The 14,764-nt window shown below is 31.5% G+C and overlaps 1 protein-coding gene across 1 annotated transcript; it reads right to left on the minus strand.

The window, feature by feature from the left end:
* Window positions 1-9,860: 9,860 nt before the first annotated feature.
* On the minus strand, window positions 9,861-13,265 carry LOC122578747 (phosphoglycerate mutase-like protein AT74H). Its single transcript, XM_043750774.1, has 2 exons — window positions 12,559-13,265; window positions 9,861-10,524 (listed from the first exon to the last, which is right to left on the minus strand). Exons 1-2 carry the CDS (start codon window positions 13,028-13,030, stop codon window positions 10,118-10,120), a joined length of 879 nt encoding a protein of 292 aa, XP_043606709.1. The 5' UTR covers window positions 13,031-13,265; the 3' UTR covers window positions 9,861-10,117.
* Between the last annotated feature and the right edge of the window lie 1,499 nt (window positions 13,266-14,764).

Genomic DNA, 14,764 nt, shown 5'->3' on the forward strand with positions numbered 1-14,764 from the left:
CGACCGGTCACCGTTAACTTGATTCTTAAAGACCGTCTCCCTTTAGTTGCCAAATATCTTAATCTTAGTGCTTGTGTCGATTGTGGGAGTATATCTGAATGTGGGTCACTTAAGTTCGCAAACTTGATTAAGTGGCATATTAGGCTACCCGGGTTACATGGTGACTGTCCTTGGCCAGAGTATGTCAAAAGTGTTACAAATTAAAAGAAAACTGGAAGTACCGAGTGTTTAAGAGAACACATATATTGGTAATCGTCTTGGATCACTGTTCATAATTAATAATAAGAGAATTATTTCTCATGTGGGCTTATGTAACATGCTAAGCTGATCTAATCAATGTAGTACTTTAGCTCTTGTAACTATGTTATTCGTTTATGTTCGTGTGTGTGTGTGTTATGTGTCTCGTAAAATGTGTGTATCTTTATTTATTTATGTTGTTGTAAAAAATAAAAGTTCCTATTGCACGAGAGACAGGGTCAGTTGAGGTTCAAGTTTCCAAAAGGACTCAACTACGTTCTTATGGGACAACGAATAAACGAGTAGGGTAGTTAAGCGATAGTGAAAGGATCAAAAGCTAAAAGAAAGTTTGTGTTAATATCGGTTTAAGGAAAAGAACACAGAGCTGTTAATTTCAATAAACAAATATTAAGTTAATGTAAATTTCTTAGAAAGAAGATTTATTTAAGAATGAACACAGAGTTGTTCATAGTTTTGAATTTGATCTTTAAAAGAATTGGTTTGATCTTTAGAAAGAAGATTCTCAAAGAATGAACGAGGAGATGATTCAAAGTTTGAGACTTATCCTTGAAAAGACTTTTTTGTAGAATCAAAAAGATTTGGAACTGAGATTCCAAATGATTTTGTAAGCACTTTCAAACTTGTGCAAAATCTGAACGTGCTTGACAGTGAATTTAGACCTTAAAATGACCTAGGTTAATAATAGATTGTTAAGCAGATTCATTTATTTTATCTTGCTGAATTATTCATTTCTTCAGATTATATGTTACTACTTTGAGAAGATATGATGATTGTTTGTTGAGATGTGCAGGACAACAAACAAATGTTTAACTTTGTAGGTTGTCAAGCAAGTTCTCAGCATGGAAGCAAGAAAGACGAATACACAGGGATGTATTAGTCAATTTATGCAAAACAAAGATAAATACTAGTATGATGAGACAATCATAGAGGTATTTCTAATTGTTATTTTGTTCAACCATATGTAAAATTCTTATGGTTTGTGATTTTTGCCCAAGATCTTAAAATGGGATGAATAAATGAAGATTTGAAATTTGGTAGCATTCGAAAATTTTAGGTCAATGCAGATTTGGCGAAAAGTTTTAGGAATCATCAAAGTTTTCTTATGATCATGATATCCAAAGTTTACATGAAATTTAAAGTTTCATGAGAACATATTTTGGAGGCAAAAATTATGATTTTCTTTATGTAAAAGTATAAGTGATTAGTTTTTTGTTAGATGATTTTACTTAGTTAAAATCAAGTAACCTTTTGAAGTTAAATCAATATAGATTTGCATGTAAATGGAAGACCTCAGGGTAGGTTGTCCATAGATATAAGTGAAAGATCTCAGGATAGGTTATTCATTGTTAACATAGGATAATAAGCCAGAGTTTTTAAGATTCTAACTCTGTGATAAGTATCAATAGAATAGTAAGACAGAATTCTTAGGATTCATGATTGTTGATAAATATCCTTAGAATGATAAGACCGAGATCTTAAGATTCTTATTTTATTGATGGGTTGACAAATAGATTAGATATCTATAGGTCATAATTTCTCAAGATTTCGATTATAAGGTGTATTTAAATATATTGTAGTTCTTAGACTAAGATAAGGTCATATGGGATTTATGACTTATAATAGTGAAGAATAACAAAATTAGGAGGATAAAATGAAAAATGTAGTTCTAGATTAAGTCATCGCAAATATAGTGATGAAATAATGAAGAATAACATTTTTATTTTTATCTCGTCTTTGTGTTTTTGAGCTTGGTTGTGCAGGTGTTAGCACATTGAAGCTTAATATTTTGGATATTAGAGACAAATAATTGTTTTGAAACAGGATGTTCCATGTTCCTGAAGTTTGAGCTTCAAGTTTCAAAGTTTCTGGTTTTCATGGTAGTCAACTAGTTCATGATTGATTGTTGGAAATTCAACCTCTCTATCACATGCTAGTTATGCAAGGCGAGCAGGGACTCAAGATATGCTAAATTTAGAGAGATTTATCGTTGAGGGGGAGGACTACAACAAGCTTTGATGCATTAGTTGATTGGTATGACGATACAGAGAGTTTGAAGTTTGCTGTTTAAATCTAAAGTTTCAGGATATCAAGTTTCGGGTATGGCAATTAACTTTGTTGCCTCGAAATTTTTGTTGTTCAGTGTATTTGCAGAAAATTCAATCCAAAGGAAGGAGTTTTGAGCAAAAGACTGAAGATTTAAAAAAAAAAAAAAACAAGGCTAAGATCATCAGGTTATTAAAAGTATGATGCTTTGATACAGTTTTTAACAAGATGATTATAGCAATGTTTAATTTTTATACTAGTTGAAGATCTTAGATATAGAAATCTTGATTTGAATATAAAAGATTATCAACTACGTTAGATAATTTCGTGAACATTGACATTTCGTGAATGTAGAAGACTATTAAATCTTAGACATAGATATAATGGAATTTCACAAGTAATTAAATGCTATCCTTAGATATAGACAGTTCGTGAATGTAGAAGATTCTTTAATATCTTAGACATAGACTTACTGTAAATATAAAAGATTATGTTAAAATCCTTAACATAGACATAATGTAAATAAAGAAGGTTAGGTAAAACCTTTGACATAGACATAATGTGAATGTAGAGGTTATGTAAAACCTTAGATATAGACTTAATGAAAATGTAGAAAGCTATAGGAAACTTTTAACATTGACATTAGGTGAATATGAAAGGAATTACATTATTAATACATCCTTAGACATAGAAATGTGATGTTTAAATGTGAAAGGCTGGATGTTTATTCGTTATACCTTAGACATAGATATATCGTCTGATTTGAAAGGTTTTTATATGTATAAACCTTAGAAGTAGAAACGGATATATAAATGTGAAAGGTTAAAACATCTTGGACATAAGTATTATGTTTGAATATGAAAAGTTTTTTAAATAAGATTTTAAAACTTTGGATATCGAAACATAATTATATATGTGAAAGATGTTTGTATTGATTATCTAGATCATATAGTTATGTTTTCATAAGAATATGACGTAGTTAATCAATATTGTTTAAGATTTTTATAATATAAAGAGATTTTAAATTATAAGAATTTCTAAATGATTGTGAAATGTGTATCTTACTGTCACATTTCATAATGTATATTTATGTGCTCTGATAATTAATCATAGTTATGTATTTCAGTCATTAATTGAGGGGGAGTACATGAGAATGATTAATTACCTTGATACAACGTCATAGTTATGTATCCCAGTCATGAATTGAGGGGAGTACATAAGAATGATGGTAGTTATATTGATTGATCATAGTTATACTTCCTAGTCATAAAATTGAGGGGGAGTGTAAGAATGAAGAATCAGTTTTATAACTATGAATGTATTATTTTGTGAAATTGTATGAATACGTTTAAAGTTTTCAAGTGGTACAGATCGGGAAAGCTCATTTCGAGATTGTTTAAGAAAGATAGATCGTGGAAAAGTTAAAGAATTTTGTGTAAGTTTATTAACTTTTCAGGTTTAAGACGAAGATCAGAGAAAAGAGGAATTAGGATGCCTACAGGTTTGGTCATGTTAATTTTCATATTTCCAGGAAGTTCGTGATAAATTTTGATCAATTATTCAGAAACTTTGACGAAAATTGAAGTTTAAAGTGTGCAGGTAGAATCACGACCTCGTAATTGGCAAGAGGCAGAATACGACCTCGTAAATGGTCTATTGGGCCTTATGCAGATACGACCTCGTAATTGGTGGGACGGGTTGACCCAGACCCATTCGGGTCAAGTGGGTATATATACCAAATAACCCTAATCACGACCTCACACATTAAAAATCAATTTTAGAGCAATACGACCCCAAAAAATACCTTTGCTACCCCGATATTGATTCGATATATATAGAGATTTTCAGAGTTTTTCGTTGATATATTTGTGATCTACGTGAAATACTGAATCTAGGTATACTATCTGATCGTACTATAGTTAACCATGCAACAAGAAAATCAAGAAAATAGAACTCGAAATTTTCGAATTGGATTTTCTAAGTTTCTTCGATTTTGATGTTTTTGGGTTAAAAATAATGGTTTGGGGTATGTTAATCGCTTGAATACAAACGTACAGATACAATTTTTACAAGTTTTGGTTGGGTAAATCACGATTTCACGTTGGGAAAGATGAACAGTGCGACGACCTCGTATTTAGGGGTTTGCTAGCCCAGAAATACGACCTCGCAAATGTCAATTTATTTTGACTGGTTTGACTTTTGGAATACGATACCGATTTACGACCTAGACCAAATACGTGGCCAAATTGGAAAATACGACCTCATATTTTCGAGTTTGGTTGATCGTATTTTGACCATGAAATACGACCTCGTACAGGGTTACGACTTTGTATTTTATCTTAACAGATTTTCAAAAGTTTTATTTTTATAAAATATTTGAAAATTGGTTAATTATCATTTTAACTTAGTTACAGGGATAATTTAAGTTAACTTAACAGATTTTCAAAAGTTTATGATAATAAGGATTTGAAAATGAGTTAATTTTTATATAACTAAATTACCGGGATAATTTATGTTATTTATATGTGTTTAACTTAATTACAGAGATAATCTTAGTTGTGTATGTTATGCATGTGAATTTTTATGTCTATTTGGGTAATTAATTGTTTGTTATTGCAGGTCATAATTTTGTGATTAACCTAGACGAGAATCAAGACGGGTCTGAATATTATCATGAGATTTTCAGATTTCTGAAGCGATCAAGAATTAATCACATTCTGACTCATTCACCGGTTCTGTATGAATCATACCTGGTAGAGTTTTGGGATAATGCAATACATAAGAAAACTGCTACTCAGGAGTTGATTGAGACAGTGGCTGCTGGCAAGACTATCACGTTCTCAGCTCGTGATCTTATCGATATCCTGAAGCAACTTTGAAGAAACGCGGATTCTATGGAAGGTGGAGATACTTAGCGCATGTATTGTTGATTAGTTTGTGTAACAGAAGAACCGAATGGGATACGCTGAATCAAGAATCTCAAGCTCAGACGGTTGGTCTAGTATACAACAAACCGTATAGTTTTTCTAAGTATTTTTTCAACGAATTAAGGAAGCAAACAACTGCCAGACAAGGGCATAGATTTATGATCTATCCTAGATTCGTTATGATGATTATCAATCATCATATTCCTAATCTACCGGCTACTAAGATAGTTCTGAAAGTGACATCCATGGTAGGAAGGGCATATGATGAGTTCAGGAATCGTTTTTCTGGTGATCCTGGTGCTCAAGATGTACCCTTGTTTGGAGCCCTTATGGGTATAAACTTCAATCCACCTAGATAGTGTGATGCAATCAGATTTGAATAAGTTGGTTGAGAAGTTTCTGGTTGAGAAGCAGTTACTACCGAATCTAGGCTGTAAGGGTGATGAGCTCTTGAAGAAGAAAGATGATGATTCAAATCAAGACCCGGATGCAGCAAAGGATAGGGGTAATGCTAATCGAGAAGATTTGACCAAGGCAATAGAGTCATTGACTGTGATTGCAGTTGATATGGTAGGGTCTTCCAAGACAACCGAAACTGTGAGGGAAGAAGGTGAAGTAATCTATGGTGTTGAAGGTTAGATGGACTTCGCAAAGATTGATGTGCAAGTTGCAGTTCAAGGGTTGTGGATGAAGATGTTGAGCGTAAAGGGTTCAGTATTGACGACTTTCGAGCCATATTTTCAGCCCGAATCTCAAACGAGTAGGGAGCTACGAACTCACATTGGATTCCAAGCAAAACGACAAGTTTATATCGAGTTATGAATGTCCAACAATCGCCATGCGTCCACAACCTATCAATATATAACATATCGTCATCAAAGACAACTCAAAACCTAGAACAAGACACTTTGACTCGACGTTCTTAGAAATGTACAAGGTTTCAGACCAAAAGAACTATACCATAAGAAAGTAGACTCTCTCACAATTCCAACGATAGGTCATATGACTCGATTGGACTTACGGATCAAAAGTTATGTACGTTTGAAGTTGACATAGAAAAAAGTTCGGCTGAATGGGTTTCACTGCGCCGCAGTTGGACCTAACCCGCCCCACTACGCCGCAGTCAGCCAAAGACACTTTCCCGTGACTTCCCACTGCGCCGCAGTGGGGTCTAACACCTCCTACTGCGCCGCAGTCATCCAAGAATGCACCCAGCGAGCAGCAGCAGCAGATTTCGAGCCAAAACACCCCAAAACCTCATTTTCGACCCAATGATCGATCTAGGAAGGTTCAAGACATATTTTGAAGCACCAATTAACATCATTTGACATAAACAAACATAGCCTACTTCATCATTTCATCAATTTTATGTCAAAAATCATTTTTTTAACCTAAAATGAACCACCAAAACCCTACTTCGCATTTTGACCCAATTTGTGACCCGAATTTACTTAGAATCAACTAGAAAAAAGTTAATAAACATAAAATGATGAATATAAATGAGTTTAGCTTACCAAAATTTTCTCCTAGTTTCCAGACCCGAATTTGACCCGAAAAGGTTAGAAATCTTGCACTTTGAAGCCCAAATTTTTGATATGTTGCTAAGATGAGGTTGATGATGAAAACCCCCAACAAAATCTTGCTTAATCTTCCATTATGATATAGAAATCTAGATGGAGAGAGATATATAAGTTTTTGTGTGTGTTTTGTTCTTGCAAGAAGAAAGAAAGAAAAGATAAGGGAAGGAATGAATGGATGGGTGGAAAAATAAGGAAGTTAGTTGGGTAATGGGTCATGGGTTTGACCCATGAAGGATCCATTTCATGTTTCTAACTAGATTTAATGTCGTCTAGTACCGTAAAGCCAATTAGATCTAAATGTCATCTCAAGGTTTAGGTTCGATTAGCACCAACAATCATATCGACTAGCACATAAGTCCTAAATTAAACGATAAATTGATCTATTTGGACACATTGCACTTACACTAACTCCAAATTGCACTAGAACTATATTGGCCAACTCAATATATATTCAAATGGTACGAGTGGTCAAACGGTCAAAGTCACAGCTATTACACATGTGTAACACGTGAATCGAATGTTTTAAGTTATTTAGCAAGAATTTAGGGTTAAAAGGTTTTTGCCGATCATCAACTTTGTATAACAGTGTCTTTAATGATTTTTGAAGAGAGTGAGTTACAGGGGTATTGCTACAAAAGTTATTATTCATTTTAAATTATATAATCTTTAGCAATAAATTAAATTTAAGTTTCTAATAACAAAATGATTTCATATTAAACAGAAATGTAATCATTGCGTTGAGTTTTGTTAAAATGTTAATTATAAAATTAAAATGACAATTGACAAGCACTTGGAAATTTATGGGCAGTTTAGTTCGCAGAATGTTTTTGATGTAATTGTAATTTGTTGAAGGAATTGGAATTTGAGAGAATTGGAATCTGAAAGTTTTAATATTTCTCTAATGTTTGGTTGACAGAATGCATTGGAATTCAGTAAAAAGAATTCTAATATAAATTGTGTCAAATGACACAATTGCTCTTTATTGCATTTTTATGTTTTTATATTTCAATAATAATAATAATAATAATAATAATAATAATAATAATAATAATAATAATAATAACAAAAAAAATTATAATATAAATAAATAAAAATAACAATAATATAGATCGATGATAGATATGCACCATGCAGACACAAAGAACCATATATTCACCAAAAACAAGATCTGCCACTATTTATCTTCTCCTACAACTTTGATGGTTTTGTTCAGCACCACACCACGCATACCACCATATTCGAAACCCCCTTATTAATCTCTCCAAGGACTTTATTTATCAAGATCTAATATACTTACACAAAAAACAGTGGGTGGCGGCGGCTGTTACTCTGGTAAGCATCATCATTGGTGGCTGTTAATCGGCGGTGGCTGTGGTTGATACTCTGGTAACTATCGGCTGTGGTGGCTGCTTGCTACTGTTTCTCCGGTATCAATAATAATAATAATAATAATAATAATAATAATAATAATAATAATAAAATAGATAGATAGATAGATAGATAGATAGATATGTTCGTTGTTAAAGTATTCACATGCTATTACTTTATTAAAGTATCTAATATTCTTTGGTAGTCTTTTGATTCTTTTTCCCTTCCCTTTTCTAATTACCATAACCAATCGTACCCTAAAAATCATCCATGTAAACCAGTGGTAATTTATAGATTTTGTAAAGCATATGAGTGTTATATATTTAAAATTTTAAGGTGGTGTTTGATTCATGGAATTCTAAGGATTTCATTGGAATTGGAATGTTAGATTCCATTCAAGAAGATGTTTGATTGGAAAAGTGATGAAATGGAATTTCAAAACTTTCCATCAAATTCATTAAAACTCAGAATTTACAATTCCTTCACCAACTAGATGGAATGTTTAACATTCCATAGGAATTCATTTACTTTTACTAAAATACCCACCTCAAAACTAAACATAAAAAAGAATTAAAAAATTGATGTCTCACTGATTCTATTGCCAGATTCTTCATCACCATCCAACACCAATAATGTTCGTTAAAGTCGGCTGCTGGATTTTTACATCACATGGATGGTTTTTAGGGTACGATTGGTTAAGGTAATTAGAAAAAGGGAAGGGAAAAAGAATCAAAAGACTACTAAAGATTTGGTGGAATGGTTAATTCTCTCTTATGTTTATTTATCTAAATTTTTTTTGTAAGTTTTTAGCTTTTTACAACTTTGCATTTTTTTTCTTAACATTTTTTACATATATCTTTTTAAACATTTTAATACTTTATAGAATGACATATGTTTTGCCGTTTTTGGTTTTTTAACATTTTTTTGTTTTTTTTTAATGTTTTTGTTTTCTTTATAACTTTTATTGTATTCTCTTTTTAAGATTTTTTTTCTGTTTATTGATTTATATTTTTTTTTTGTAAGTTTTTAGCTTTTTACAACTTTGCATTTTTTTTCTTAACATTTTTTACATATATCTTTTAAAACATTTTTATACTTTTTTTGAATTTTTTCCCTTGGGTTGGTTTTTAGATTTTGTTTTAAAATATTTTTTCCCTTTATGATTTTTAAGAATAAACATAAATATGATGTTATAGTTGTAGTATTGCCTTTAAATGAAAATGGATACCCATTGCTATTGCGAGGTTGAACATTCACTTAATCACCGTGAACACATATCGAATCTTTTTCTTTTTTTTCCCCCTAAACTCTTTATTTATTTACTCGTATTTTGTATGAGTTTTTTTGTAGATTTTATGTTTAACTTTGTACGGGCTTCCAGAACTACCTAGTTTAGAATATTTAATATTTGTATTATTGCGAGTTGGTTAACACCATAAACAAAAAACCATACTGATTTAATCTATACTGACATTATCTTATTTATTCAATCAGTCCATTAATAGTTAAAAACAAACTGACATAATTTGTGATGATTACGCATTTACGCTAAATTTAATTTGCCCCCGGGCGGGTTTTTTTCCTGGCTCAGTTCTGTCTACGTTTATATGAATATTTGTTCTCGAGTGATATAAAAATAACCAAAAAGTTGACATTATCATATAAACAGATTCTCTTCGCACACTTATCTTTAAAGAGCCAGAGCCTTATAACTTTGTACTCTCTTTTGTTTAGAATAGATACAGTACCAGTACCAATATCAACATAGTCATCTATCAATGAGTTGCATCACTAAATTCCGTAACCAAATCACCAACTTTCTTTGGAGAGTGATACAAAATTATAATTATTTCGTAATGAAATTAGTAACTAAAACTTGCCAGCACATGTTTACATTAATTGGGCTCCCAGAATTCAAACTTTTTTCATGTAGCCGCTAATTCAAGAATTTGTATTTTCAGTGGCACGATATTCTTTATCGCCATCCTCAGAATCACTGTCTAGATGGTCAAAGAAACTATCCATGTACCATTGAGATTTCTCAATCACACCACTGGCTCGACATTTTTGGTCATGTATCATCTCTGCTGATAGTCCCCACTCTAGCATTTCTTCATCAGAATGATGAACAGCCAAACTGTATTCACCACTATCTCCTAATTGCATTACTCGAAACTCACAGTTGTTAAAATTGTTTAGGTACTCAAATTGTTCAACTGTCCATTTGAACCACTTCATTAAAAAGACACGTGAAGCTAGTCCATGTGAAACTATGATAATATTTAAATCCTCAGAGGGTTCATAATGAAGCCGTGTGTCAATATCCCTCCATAAAGATTCTAGAAAGCCTGAAAATTTAACAGAGTATTTAGACTAACTGATAATATAATTATTAAGAGACTGAAACTGTAGACACAAAATACGAACATCTTGGTTTTAACAGTGCTATCACTATCCTTGATTAAATTGAGTTTCCAAAAGTCCCTGTCAGTGATTACTAATAAAAATTTAAAGTTACTCATGGATTACATTGGCTTTTCTAAACTCAGAGAGAATCTAGCAAACATTATCAACTATAAATCATGATTAGATTGATTTTTAGGCATATGAGTCAGGTTGATTTATCATTATCCTTTTGAAAAAGTAACTGCATCAAAGTAATATAGCTATAAATTTTGACTGCAACGTGTTGTGTTTACGTAGAGTAAAAAATGAATTGTTTATGTTTACACTAAAGACTAAAGCATCCACCAAAACCTGTTTAGGTAATCAAATGTTGGAAGGTCACTCATCATATTCTATTGCCAACCACTGGAAACCATGATAAATGATCAGACTGTTGAAAAAATAAAACCATGGCACAAGAAGTTGCTGTTTAACTAGGAACAAATAGGTCATGCAAGAACCTAATCGGGATGGTTCCCGGCCGTTCATAAAAAAGGAAAGAATGTATGATTAATGACATAAAGATGAATTTCAATGCATTTATTATTGAATGAACATGTTCTTGTAGTTCACAAGTTACTAGGAAGTTATTATGTCCAATTAGGGAACTTTGAAACATAACAGTTGAGGTTGATGCAAATTCAGAAACTTGCAGTGACATGACCTATATGTCAAGACATATTAAACTTGTAACGTTCAAATGTAAATCATGAATTAATTTATATATAAGATTATACAATCTCCATTATGCAGCAAGATGAGTGGGTCAGGTGGATGGGTAATAGGTTATTGAATAACTGTTATTCTCCACTACAGGTTGGGGTGATACTTCTAGTTAATTTTTGTACAACTACTTAATAAGCTAAAAGTGAGAATAAAACTTTAATATACTCTGAGAATTCGATCCTTTTTTAAAGCAATTAAGCGGTTGTATGCATTAAAATACATTCTGAAAATTCGACCCTTTTGACACATCTTTGTTCCGTTCACTTTTTAGTTAAAACTATTGATTTACATGCGAAAGTTTAAAGATAACCTAAATCTATTTATAAAATTAACAGGTAGGATTGCTAACTCTAATCAAACACCTCATATTGCCTTGGTTTGTACCCAACAGCGAGCCACAAATGCAAGGTAGCCAGAAAACCATATCTTGACCAGTGCCCTCCAATGTGTGACCACATATCCACCTCAACATTAGTACTTCTCTACATTCATTTAGTGTACATGTCATCTTATGGTGGCATAGTCTCCCCACCACACCCCAACAAAACTATCATAAATCTTACCTTTAGCCTGATCATCCCAACATTACTTAAACCGCTATCACACTTTTAACCAATAATGATATTTTAACCATTGAAAACCCATAAATAGCCTTCTCTGGACTTGTAAGATACGAGTAATTCACAAATACAGCCAAACATAAAAAAGTATTGGTCCATGGCATTGGTGTAATAATACATTCATACTTGTGAATCATGCATATACCTTCTCAAGATTAAACATACCATAAATACAGACAATTTATATCCACCGTCTCTTATTTAGTACACATAAGAAGTATGTTACTGATCACCTAGTAGTATATGGCATAAAGGCCAAAACCATGGACCTATTTCTTTCAAACATAACTTTTAATCAAAACACATCAAGGGCTAAGTGTTGGAATTTAATCAAAACTCAAGTAAATGTATGTATAATATAGTATAATACATATATATTCACATCCACTTTAAAATGTTAACAATTGATCTCTGTCACCTATTTCCTAAAGCTGATTTAATTCATCTATATATCAACGGGTAACCTGCTAGTCCAATATAAACTACTTTCATCGTCTGAGCTTTCAATTCCTAACATATCATCTATTTCCATACAAGATACACAAAATAATAGTAACATTTTCAGACACAACAAAGACAAGGAATGCTTACTGGAAACGCGATCAAAGACATCGGCAGCAGACTCGCCTTCGGGAAAGCGATAAAAGAACCTACCAAATCGTTCCCGAGTCTGCTTAATAATATTCATTCTTTCAGCAATCTGGAAATTTCCAAAATCTTGTTCTCTAATCCTACATTCTTCTTTAACACCAATAACTCTATTTCTACCAAAAGATCTACCAATTTCTCTTAAAGTAGACCTTGTTCTTTCATAAGGAGATACATAGAAACAAACCTTCCAGTTTTTTAACTTGCCCGAATCCGACACAACATTTCGGATCTGGGTACCCGCTAGTTTGGCTTGCTGGATACCGTCTTCGGTTAAAGGGATTTTGTAATCGGGTGTGGTCGCGTATGCGGATCCGTCTAAGTTTCCGGCACTTTCGCCGTGGCGGACTAATATTATTCTTTTTGGTAGGAATTTTTGTTGGGTTTCTGGGACGTTTTGATGATTTACCAGCATCTTTTCTATTCTTTCTTTGGTCGTGATGGGTGGGATTCAAATGAATTGAATTGTAATCAAATGAATGTTTGCGTGTGTATATATATATATATTGTGTGTGTACATATATATATAATTCAATAAAGGAGGGGAGGGAATGAAAGAAGACAGATAAGGAGGGAGGGAGGGAGATACGTGTGAATAAATAATTAGGAATGTCAAAAGGAGGAGGGTGATGGAAACACTACTTGTTGTTTTTGACCGGAGGAGAACCTTCTGTAATATCGCTGTTTATAATCCGACTAGACTTTTATATATTTTACTATTATTATTATATTTATATTAATAACTAGCAGACGTACCCGCACAATACGACGCTGGTGGGTCATGGCGAATGGTGGAAACGAAGTCGTATAAATAATTAATGTAAAAGTTATTGATTTAAAAAGTAATGTAGATATTTTAAAAGATATATTGTACTTTAATTATTAATGTTAAAGAAATAATGTATGTGAAAATGTTTTAAGGGTGATTACTGAAAATTACATATACTCGTATTTTTTCAACACTTATAAAAATAAAGTAGTTATTTTTTTTATAAAATGGTATAGATTATTGTTATTATTGTTATTAATTTATTTATTTTATTATAAAACTCACTTTTATTAAAATTTTGTAAGATTTACAAGGAACTAGGTTTTAGACCCGTGTCAAATATACGAATTTTACAACATTATTAATATAAGAATTAATATATGGAAAAAAATACTTATACGTTAAAATATAATATTGAATGTTAAATAGAAGATTTTGTATCGTAGATTTCAATTACTAATAACAACAATGATTATCTTAATTATAGTTTGATTACAATTATATATTATAACAAAAATATTACAATTAGTTTGATTACAATTATATATTATAACAACAATATTACAATTAGTTTGATTAAAATTCACAATATAAAATAAAATATTGCTATAAATTTTAATTCGTATTAATCCATATTTTTTAACTTCTCTAACTTATAACTATATTTTGTTATTAGAACGACATTATGCAATAAACTTATAACTATATTTTGTTATTAGAACGACATTATGCAATAAAGTATTAATTATTTTTAAATTGGGTTAAAGTGTAAATTAGTGATGGAAAACAAAATATTGTAATTATATTACTTGTTTTTGAATTTGGTTAAAAGTGTAAATTAGTGATGGAAAATCAAAAAGTGTAAATTAATTTAGACATGTGTTAGATTTAATATTTTGAGAATAAGGGTTGTGATTGGTCAATTGAAGTTAGGTTAAGATTAAGATGTAATATTCTATAAAAGTTTTGTTTTTTTTAAATGTTGCAATAAATCAATTTTTTATAGTTTAAATAAATTTATTTTTGGGTTAGGACTTGTTTTGAAACTTCTCGGTATGTTAATTTTATGTATCATTTTATGTGAAATATTTATTTGAAAACTAAATTTTTTGCGAAAACTAGAAAACTAGCAAAAACACACTGTCATCTGAGTCTAACACAATATGTTTTAATTGTGATTCTAACAATACAATGTGTTTTTATTGTGTAATCTGAAAACACATTGTGTTAAGTTTTAAATCACAGTATGTTTTTGATATTGTAAGTCCCAACTAATTCTAGATGGGTGCTGAAGACACCTCTATGTCAATGGTGAGTGTACTTTGCAACACAATCACTTAATCTAGACGTGACCAGTTTAGAGTAATTGTGTACCAGGTA

Source organism: Erigeron canadensis, chromosome 8, assembly GCF_010389155.1.
Source record: "Erigeron canadensis isolate Cc75 chromosome 8, C_canadensis_v1, whole genome shotgun sequence".
Lineage (NCBI taxonomy): Eukaryota > Viridiplantae > Streptophyta > Magnoliopsida > Asterales > Asteraceae > Erigeron > Erigeron canadensis.